At 33.1% G+C, this 11,280-nt stretch overlaps 1 protein-coding gene across 4 annotated transcripts in view; it reads right to left on the bottom strand.

The window, feature by feature from the left end:
• Positions 1 to 69: 69 nt before the first annotated feature.
• LOC106876920 (cyclin-D-binding Myb-like transcription factor 1) overlaps positions 70 to 11,280 on the bottom strand; it is a 120,619-nt gene continuing 109,408 nt past the window's right edge. For all 4 annotated transcript variants that reach the window (XM_052967261.1, XM_052967262.1, XM_052967260.1 and 1 more), the window contains exons 15-18: positions 6,675 to 6,865; positions 5,642 to 5,804; positions 3,275 to 3,378; positions 70 to 2,713 (exon numbers count right to left, since the gene is read on the bottom strand). In XM_052967261.1, coding sequence (XP_052823221.1) covers positions 5,685 to 5,804; positions 6,675 to 6,865 — 311 coding nt within the window. In that variant the 3' untranslated portion in view covers positions 70 to 2,713; positions 3,275 to 3,378; positions 5,642 to 5,684. The remainder of the gene's footprint in view (positions 2,714 to 3,274; positions 3,379 to 5,641; positions 5,805 to 6,674; positions 6,866 to 11,280) is intronic.

The following is an 11,280-nucleotide window of genomic DNA, read 5'->3' as shown; positions in this document are numbered from 1 at the left end:
TATATATATATATATATATTAATGTTTGTTTTTATGTTCATTTATAGTAAAAATAATTTTACATTAATCTGATGGGTTACTCTATACTTTTGTAGAGTACAAATTTATTATTCTTATACAAGAATGTTGCTGACAGTGATTTCAAGGTTTTGCCCAGGGAAGCCATCATCAGATTGCAGTGCATTAAAGTTAGTCTTACCTTTATATAGTTTCTGTTCAGTTGAAATCACCTTTAACTGTGTTAGTTTGAGTAGGGTGGTAATTAGGTTTTTATGGGAAGGTTTTTTTTTGTCCAGCATCCTTGTTTTTAAAATATATTTAACACATAAACAGAGCCTGAAAGATTGCTTGGAGATACATGGTGTATTTTATAAATATGCCTAGTTAAAGTATTATAAAAGCGTGAAACTATTAGTAGCACTTTCAGTATATGTATTAAATTGATATTTATCTCTCACTGGATGAAGTACTTTTTGTATAAACTATATACCTCCAAATATGTTGTCTTCTGTTCTATGTTTAAGAGATGAGGAATTATGTACAATTTTTACATTATTTACATTTGATGGATATTTATCCTCATCTTGTTTGTTGTTAACACAATGTTTCGGTTGATATGACCTCCAGCCTTCATCAGGTGTCTTGGGGAAATTTTGAACCTGGTTTCTCATTCCTAAGGTATTTTTCGATGGTGTTGTTGTTGTTATTATTATCATTATTATTATTATTATTATTATTATTATTATTATTATTATTCAGGTCACTGCCTGGAATTGAACTCAGAATCTTGGGGTTAGTAGCCCACACTCTTAACCACTATGCCATATGTCCGTGGGCCACGGGCATATGGTGTAGTGGTTAAGAGTGTGGGCTACTAACTCCTAGATTCCGAGTTCGATTCCAGGCAGTGACCTGAATAATAATAATAATAATAATAATAATATCGAAAAATACCTTAGGAATGAGAACCCAGGCTTGAAATTTCCCCAAGACACCTGATGAAGGCTGGAGGGTATATCAGCCGAAACATTGTGTTAACAACAAAGAAAATGAGGACAAATATCCGTCAAATGTAAATAATGTAAAAATTGTATGTTATTACTGCAAATTCAATTTCCACATTGTTTGGCATATAACTATGTAAAAGTTGAGTGACTATAAGGATTCTAAAAAAATTTATACACACTATTATGGATTTATATTACATGGATTACTCTGTAAAAAATATACCTACAGCAATGAATAGTTCATATCTTAGGATGCTTCTAGGGAAAGTAGAAGACCTTATGAGATGGAAGGCTTTATTTTTTTGATGCTACATTAACATCTACTTTCACAGAACATTATGATTTAAGGACACATAAATATCCACCCAAGATAAAAGATTTAGTTCCTTTTGAGGCATACCTCCTTGATTTAGTAACTAATATAAGATTTTGTAAGTACTATAACCATTTTTAAGCTAAACTAAAATCTGATATTAGAAATTCCAAAAACAAATTTGTATTTTTCAGTAAGACTAATAACCTGTATGAAGTTAATAATGATTTATATGATAAATTGCTACACAACAACATTTTCATTCCTGTCTTGCTGCATTTACTGCATATTGTGTAAATCTCATTTCTGATGTAGGCCATCTTTGTTCTGATGGGCAGGGATGAATTATGATGAACAAATGGGCTCCTGTATGCTGCTTCTCTGTAAAAGTTAGTGGAGATGAATCTGTTCTCTGAGATTTTGAGTTTGAAATCAAGCAGATGTAATGAACTGGTGTTATTGGGGTGCTCTACTTTTGATTTTATATGTTCATCAATATTGTTGAAGATATTGTATATTTTAATAACCTGCTTGTGAGATGATGTTAATATGAGGATGTCATCCACATACTTGGTAGAAAAAGCAAAGGAGTGTCCTGTGTTGTAACTGGTCCCTGTATATGATGGTCAGTATGCCTGACAGTAATCCAGAGATTTGTTTGCAAATGGAACCCTCAGAATGGAAGGTGGTCTCCATTACAGTAGTTAACAGTTTATGGATATCTGGAGCTGTGTGCCCAATGCAGTTAAGGCTATGAGAGGAAGTAATATGTTCAATTAGTAAGTTGATAGCTGGGGTTGCAAGGGGAGTGTTGTATAGGAAATGTTTTTAGCTAAAATGGTAGTTACTTTTTCCTAAGCATGGATGAGTTGAGACATCATAGTTTGTTGATGACTTTGGTGGAGCATTCAACATGTCCTGGAAAGGTTTGAAGTAGTGGTTTGAGAATTTTAGATTAAAACCAAGGTATTTGAAAGAAGAGTCTTTTAATACTAGAGACAAAAGGTTTAATTTTGGTTTATGTAGTTTTATGAGGTAATAGAAGGTGGGGAGTACTCTGTTTCTTGTGATGAAGTTGCACTTAATCTTGTTCACATGTCCTCTCTCTTCACAGATGTTTGTCAAGTAGGCGTTTATGGTAGCCTTGAGCTGGTTAGCATGGTTTTTAAGACTAGATGCTCTTCCTGATGCTAACCACTTTACAGAGTGTACTGGTTCCCTTTTTGTGGTACCAGTATCAGCAGGGTCATCAAGTAACTTATAAAACAAAAACCCCTCAACTGAAGAGAGCAGTATTGAGGGTGGTGGCTTTGTGTCAGTTGATGAGAGGTTAAAAAGTATAAAAGAGGGATAAAAATAGGTTTTGCTGTAGAGGAGATACACGGTACCTCAGCTGGAAAAAAAAGGAAAGAAAGAGAATGTTAGAGAGAAATATGTATAGAGAGAGTGAGTTTATGTATGTGAATATGCATGTGCCTAAATCCATGCTTATGTTTACCTATGTGAGATGCTGCATCTATCTGTGCAAGTGTGTGCACGCATGCACACAACACACACACATGCATGCACACACACACACACACACACACACACACACACACACACACACACACACACACACACACACACACACACACACACACACACAGGTATGTTTTTCAAATGAAGTATGAAAAGAGTTTTGTAGCTGCAAACTAGGTGAATTTCTTTGTGAAATTCAGTGAAAGGTCAACATTTCTTTACATTTAAAGAAAAAAATCTGATTTCACATACTCACATACTACAGTAAAAGCATAGCATAATTGCTATCGTTTTTAGTTTATCTATTATGCTATAATCATAAAGTTGAATCTGAAATGTTATCTTGATAAATAATTTATTTACATAATCAAATCTTCCTGATGCCTTTTCTAAACAACTCTACAGAATAGTTCAATAATGACAATTTACTTACAAAACTGCTTTTGTTTGGATTTTGGTCTGAAGTAGCTTTCTCTTCTTGATGAAGTCCACAAAAAGTTTGAGAAATAGAACCAAGTTGATTTTAACAGTGAAGATCTGAGAAAAAGTAAACCAAAAATGTTATAGAATCACTGAAGTTATTGATTCAACAATGAATGAATATAATGATATTGTAACGGTGTATAGTAAGGGTATAAATTCTAATACAAAGCATCATCTTAGAAATACCATCATTTATAGGTGTACAATCAGACTCCTCATGTTGTAAACATTCTCACTTTTCTCATGTCTCAGTTCAGGCATTTTTTTTTTACATTTTATTCTTACCCCTAATTTAATTCTTAATCTTCTGTCAGTTTAGTCTATACACATATATCTGAAACATAAATGCTTAATGCCAAATGTGGACCAAGTCCTTCTTTTAATGAAGTTTTCATCACTTGTGGACTCTTTTTATGACTTATCTCCTGAAAACTGAAAGCATGATAAAAAATTACAGCAGTATAGTGTTTCTGAGTGTTAATCAATGTTTAACATGTTAGTCCAGATATTTATTTGATTCCGGCAAACAATTTTGCTCAATATTGTTTTCAAAATTAAGCTATGAAGATATAATATATCAGTTTCTATCCAGTGAATAAAATTTTCATCATCATTCACTGAAATTGTAGTTTTAAAAATTTAATCAAGAGAATGCATCAACAATATGAAATATCAAAATCAAATGTTGTCAGCTGTATGGTCGACTTCAGTATTCATAAAAGCATAACATTTTGAAGTTCTTTGCATAGATTAAAAATGGATTCCAGAGGATGATGAGCAGGTCTGAGTAAGAGCTTCCTTCTAAATGAAAAATGGCGGGTAGTGTTTGTAGCCCATATAAGTGCTAAAAATTCATTTGTGATATTAAATGATTAGATTTAGCAGTGGTTAACTTTGTTAATATATACAACACTGGGTGGCTGTCTTGTGACAGAATGTTTGATATAGATTGCTCACTAGCATCTGCAGAAACATCTTTATCAGACAAAAATATATGTGATAAGATTCTCAGCAAGAGCATTCATTAAATTATCAAATGCTAGTAGCTGAACATTTGTCCAACTCAACAATTTTTTGCTTAAATTTGAAAATAATTTATTAATTCCTTAGTATTTCAGCAAATAATGATCACACAAATTAACCAATCTTAAAGAGGACAAACTCTTTCTTGTTAGAGCAGAGTATTCTAGAGAGCTTTCCCAAAATTGTCACATTATTGACAGTTTTAAAAAACAAAATTTCTTGTCACATATTAGGGTTTGTTAGCTAAGCCAAATAAATAATCAAGGCCCTAAATTTTGGGGGGAGGGGGCCAGTTGATTAGATCGACCCCAGTGTGCAACTGGTACTTAATTTATCAACCCCTGAAAGGATGAAAGGCAAAGTAGACCTCGGCAGAATTTGAACTCAGAATGTAAAGACATGAAATACCACTAAGCATTTCGCCAGGCATGCTAATGTTTCTGCCAGTTCACCGCCTTTGTTTATTTGGCTCACCTAAGCCAAATAAATAATGCGAAATCTATATAGAAAGACACATGAAATTTAAATGAAGAACACAATTCTTGAGTATTTGGTGGAATGTTTGATCATATGCCATTTTTAAACCTCCATGTTTCAGTGCCTGCAACTTTGTCACAGTTCAAAATGCAGCATCATGTGTACATGGTAGAAAACTGCACAATTTTAAGCATTTTCATAGCTCTAGTTGGATGCTTCTCTAAAATGTGAGTTCACAAACTTTCCAATTCACGCTCTTTAGATATAAATAAATTCTGATTTTTTTTCCAACCAGAGACAAAAATATTTTTGTAGATAAAACAAACAGATATTTGAGAAATACACATGTATTTTCCCTTTGAGAAATGTTATATGATAAAAGATAAAAAAAAACGAAGCTTATCATGCACTCAGTAGTTATGAAGAATATTTTTTTAAATGTTCGCTTTTTGTCTCTAGATCACTATATTGTCTTTTATTGTGCAAATTTTACCAGCTGATATTTCTTCATTTACTTTAAACCTTTAGCATTTAAACTGGTCATATCCGACCAAAATATTCTACCTGCTTTATATTCAAACTGGCCAGATCTGACCTCTCATACCAACATTAAATGTCACCCTTAGAAAAAAAAAACAATTACATCATTAAAATCTGAAAGTTATGAGGTAATGCATGATTATGAGATAATGCATGACTAATTCAAAACAATGAGAATAAAAGGTATTACATTTGAGAGTAATCTAAATGGATTTGCTAGAAAGTGGACATAAAAGGATGATGATGAGTGTGGTTTTAGTAATTTAAGTAAATTCACCTGTCTCAGCTGAGAATATCTCCAAGATATTTTAACTTTAGACTTAGTCTGCAGTGCCAAGAGATATCACAGTGTCAGAGCCATCTTCAGAGGTTATGATATCTGTAGGTTGAGGGTTAATTTGAACAGTAACATTTTCAGTTACTTTTGATCGATGGTTTGACTATATAACATAAGAATGAAAGAGTTATATTTTAGAATTTTTTTATAATATAAAAATGACAAAAGTAAAAAATTCCTCTATAATTTTTTGGTCAACATCAAATTGTTACATCATTTTATATAGCTATAGTGCTATTTATCCAAGGCAAAAGAAAACAAAAAACAAACAAACAAACAAAAACAAATAAGAGAACTGTATTAAATAGCATACAACTACTTGATAGTTTTAGGCTTCAAATACGTAAAAAGATTGAAATACAAAACATAAATTCTCTTTAAACAGACATGTGGTATTTGTATAAACATATTGCCTTAGTGGTAGTTAGTTAAAGATACAGATAAAAATTCCAGTAAAAACCTCAAGCAATATCTGGAAATGCAACCAGATATGTCAACCGATCATAAAAGAGGCAGTTTAAAGAAAGTTTAATGAATAACTTATCAATACAGATATGGGAATATTAAAGATCATTGTTAGAGATAAAATTATACTGTAAATATAGTAACATTGTAAGACTGCTCGAACCAAGCTTGCAAGGAAAGATATAAAACAGATGATGCAAACAATGATCACATTAACAATAATTAAATCTCTTTGTCAGTCTTTTAATAGATGAAATTTTTAGAGACACTTATTTAAGGTTGATCACATGTGATCTTCACACTTAAGGTAAAAATATGAAATGAGAATTGATTGATATTCAAGTGATAAAGTGACTTGTGCAAATGCTCTCATAGAGATTGTGATGTACTAGAGCTGATTGAGAAAAAATACTATGTAAGATAATTATTTATATGATTAGGAAGTGTGCATCCAATCTTTATATTACTTAAACTGGAGAGTGGGGGGAATGATTTTAAAAGAACCTGCCTGAGAAACTGGTAATGCATGTACAATAATGTTATCAGTTGTCATAGTGTTTCCTGTCACAGAGATAGCAGAATTGTTTTGTGACTGTGTAATGAGAAAGGCACTAGAACTGGTGAGAGCCAGTTGATGTAGAACTTCATAAGTCTGCATTGCTCCATCACTGGTCACCTCACTGCTGTCCACTTGGGTGGCTAGAGAAACATACAAATCGATATGACAATTATACTGGAAATAAAAAAATTACAAAATCGATTTCAGAATTGAAGTGAAAAATATGTTAATGCTTATGCAAAATACTTGCCACTTTATTTTGGTTTCAGAAAGTTGCCTAAGATATAACTTCCCATTCAAAAAGCAACTCTATTTCCATTACAAAGAAACTCTGACGGCCCAAATTTCTCATTCAGAATATAATGTAAACTCATTTTTGTCAGACTAACTTAATATATTTCCTTACATACAATATATTGTTCTAATGAATTTCTTTGTTAACTGATACTAAAAATACTATTTTAAACCATCACTAGGTGGATACTGCAATAAGTTTCCAAAGTCTTAATAAAATTTAATTAAGCTCAAGGTGGTGCCCCAGCATCATTGATCTCAAAAGGGATAAACTGAACAAATTACAATCTTTATGTCCAACTTACTATGAACAACTAGTTAAAATGATGAATATTGCTGTATTTACCTTGAGAGGTCCTCTCATATAGATGCATGGTGCACGAAAGCACCATTGAGTCAATATGGTGCAGTATTCAACATTCTAACAACACGTTCACATTAAGCTGGATATAGAAATTGCCTTTTGATACTAATACTGCCTCTGTTGTTAATAATAATTTTTTAAATAAGTCTTCTGGCTATTTGCACTAATATTCTATATTGAGGTAGCAAGATTTGGCTGGTATGCAGTCACCAAATGCTTGCCACTGAAGAAGTGAAGTACACTGAAGTCATGTGATTTGGTAGCTCTGGCACCCATACCAGATGATTCTCATCTGCTATGATATATGTCTGTACTTTTATGCACCATGCATCTATTTAAGAAGACCTCTCAAGGCAGATACTGCAGTATTCAGTGTTCCAACAAGCTATCCATGTTAAGATAGATATAAAGATTGCCTATTGATACTAGTACTGCTTCTATTGCTAGTGATTATTTTTTTTAACAAGATGTATTTAATCTCATGCTGAAAATTTGATGGAAAACGTATTTTATAATGTATTTTCTACTTACCACTGGATAGCTTGTAGTTGACTGAATCCATCACAAGTGGCTCAAATGTAGACAAAAAAAACTTCTATTCTAATGTTAAGAAGTATGAAATGCAATAATGGATGCTATGTAGGCTGAAAACTGCAGATCTCTATAAATAGTACATAATAAGTGAACTATGAAATCAGTATTCTATTATGGGATTATAACAAAATGCTCAGCCAGCACAAGCATAAATCAAATCCAAAAAGATAGTGTAAGACCTATGTCCAAAAACCGGCACATGAATATATACATGCATATGTGAGTATATGCACATGTGTGTGTGTAATTTTGAAACACAAATTGCTCATTGGTCAGCTAAATTAACAGCTATCTTTATTTGGCTTGTAATTCCAATTTTCACTTATCCAGTGAAATTGGATATAAACTGATAATGATGTAGCTCAGTTAATAACTACATGAAGTACATGATCATGCAGTTGAAGACTGCCGACCATGAAACATGTGACCTGCTGTATATTATTGTGACATCTCTTTTAACCAAAATATACAGTAAGGCTATAGTTCATGAGTACGTAATAAGATGATCAACAGTTTTTTAGCATGTGAACGTGGCATTCAACCTGTTGCGTCCCTGGAAGTTAGTCTCTTTTTCATATATGCGTTCTTACTTGGGTTTTTGTGTAATGGACAGTTTTGTAATTGCCAGTTGATATAGTATAACCCAAGTAAAACGAGTTACAAGTTCTTTTCTTTGTTGGAATCCAGTTATATTTTATTAGTTTAGTACTGAAGGCCCAAAATACAGTTACAACAGTGGCAACAAGGTTAAGAGATAAAATGGCCATTTCTTTTAAGCAAATGGAAATGCTTCTTGAATGTCGGCAGAAACAATCTGACGTAGCACAGTTTAACCTTATTGAATTACTAACTCAAGAGTTATCTATCAACTCAAACAGTGACAATCTGACAGCTTCAAATTCCATTACAGAATTTATTTTTGACCTAATTGTTCATTTATAGTTTGCATATTTCAAAGATACATTTTCGTTGCCTGTTCAAATCTTGACATTCAGGTGAAAGTCAGATTATTATTAACTGAGCTCAGAAATAGACCAACTATATACTACCAAAGAATCTTTGAGACATCAGTTTCAATGAAACAGTTGAAACACTTCAGAAGATTTTTACTGTGAACTCATCTTTGTTTAACATTAGATACAACTGTTTAAAACATTGTCAAGTCCAAGGAGAAGAATTTTGTTAGCCATGCAGGTACAGTAAATCACAAATATGAATGTTTCAATTTGAATTCAGTTTAATCAGTTTAAATGTTTAATTTTCATTATTGGTCTACAATCACCATTGGATGCAGATATTCATACTAAACTGTTATCATAGTTAGAACTATGGCCAGAAATGACTGTACAGCAAGCCAGTGAAGAGTATCAAAAGTTAATACACTTGAAGCACAATAAATAGAAGACTGCAACAAGTGCCAAGTTAAGTTTAGAATCAGTAAATCAAGTGAAAACTAATCCCAAGCCATCACCTATTGACAGAAAATGAAATTCTGGTCCTCTTCAGAAAGTTTTGCCCTGACAACCAATACAAGTGTCAGTTATGTCCCAAGTTCAGTCATAAGGAAGGTTCTTATTTGCCTAATCATTCAAGGTATGCCCTCCATACTTTGAGTCCATTCATGAAAACATATGATTTCACTATGTAAATAATTAAGTTACTATGTAAATAATTGACTTTACTTTGTAAATAATTGATATCTGACCTCTGTGAATTTTGGAGATTTTTCCCCACATTTTTTTTGAGATTGATTTTCTGAGAATATTCAATACTGACAAAAAATAGATACCAATTTTATGTTGTCAAGCAGTGAATAAAAATTTGAAGACATGGAGAAATCAAGCAACATATATGGTGAACACAAAAATCACGTGGTGTGTGATTATGAATTCGATCTTTTGATTTCTGAAAGTGAAACCAGCAATTCCAATGGTAGTGACAAAGAAAATGGATTTGTATGTAAATGGAGTAAAAATTTGAAAACAGTTTTTCTTAATGATTTTTCTGAAGAGATTAGACCTAGTCATAGTCTTTTTCAGGAGATAAAACCATTAGACAATTTTCTAAATTATTTTTTTCTCTTAATTTGTTTGAAACAATTACTGCCAAAACAAATCATTATGCAAAATGTAAACAAAGAAATAATTTATGGTCTCCCACATGTTTGGACAAAATCTGAGCATTGTTTGTGATTAATACACTTATGAGTATGAGAAAACTACCCAGAAATACAAACTACTGGAACAGTGATGAACCTTTTGGAGACCAGTATGTTTCTAGTATAATGACAAGGACCCGATTTTTGAAATTATCGCAGTACCTATATGTAAGAGACACTAGCAGTACCAAGTATGCAGAGAACTAAACTTTGATCCATTATTTAAAATAAGACTTCTCATTGACTGCATTTGAAATATATATAAAACATTCTACAAACAAGGAGATACCTGTCTGTTGATGAGGGTATGGTGGGTTACAAAAGTCAAGTATGTTTCTAGCTGTACATCTTGGAAAACCCACACAATGGGGGATCAAAGTTTGGAAGATTTATCAAGTGAATACTTGGTACTGCCATGGGTTATTATGCAAGAAAAACTGCATGATTATCTTCTGCTCACTGGATTGCTACTTTTCCCCGCCCCTTCTTTATATCCATGTTCCCACTAGCCACTGTATTTCCCACCCCCACTCCCTATTCATGATGCCTTGACAATGCCCTGCCATGAATATTATGCCCTTCATACCTTGAGGGTATGCCCTGGCACTTGTCACAATTTATCTCTCTCTTCCTTACTCTACCATCCCATTTATGCTCAGATTCCTGTTCCTTGTGAATATATCCTTGCACTTCGCCACCAACTCTCTCCTGTTCTCTTTTGCACTCTTGCTGTCTCCCAATCTTTCTCTTTTCTTGCCCTCTGGCTAGGTAATCATGTATCTCTTCTACACCTGTTTCTGCCTTTTTTCTTGATCTCTGTCTCTCTCCTTCTCTTGCTCTTCCCTCTAGCTAGGTAACCAAGTATCTCCTTGACATCAGCACACCTGTTTCTGTCATCTTTCTTGTTATCTCACTCTCCTTCTTTCTCTTTCTCTATGGCTGGATAACTTTGTATCTCCTCTACAGAAAGACACCTGTTTCTGTCTCTCTGTCACACTTTAACCTTTCATCCTCTGACACAAGATCATCTCCACCATTGCCCCCTCTCCTCTCAAAGATTCTTTGCTTTGCAACTTACTTTTATGTGCCAGTGATGGTGCCACATAAAAAGCACTCAGTCTACTCTGTGGGGTGGTTGGTATTAG

Source organism: Octopus bimaculoides, chromosome 4, assembly GCF_001194135.2.
Source record: "Octopus bimaculoides isolate UCB-OBI-ISO-001 chromosome 4, ASM119413v2, whole genome shotgun sequence".
Lineage (NCBI taxonomy): Eukaryota > Metazoa > Mollusca > Cephalopoda > Octopoda > Octopodidae > Octopus > Octopus bimaculoides.
Note: the sequence above shows the minus strand (reverse complement) of the source record. Positions and strands in the feature narration are given on the sequence as shown.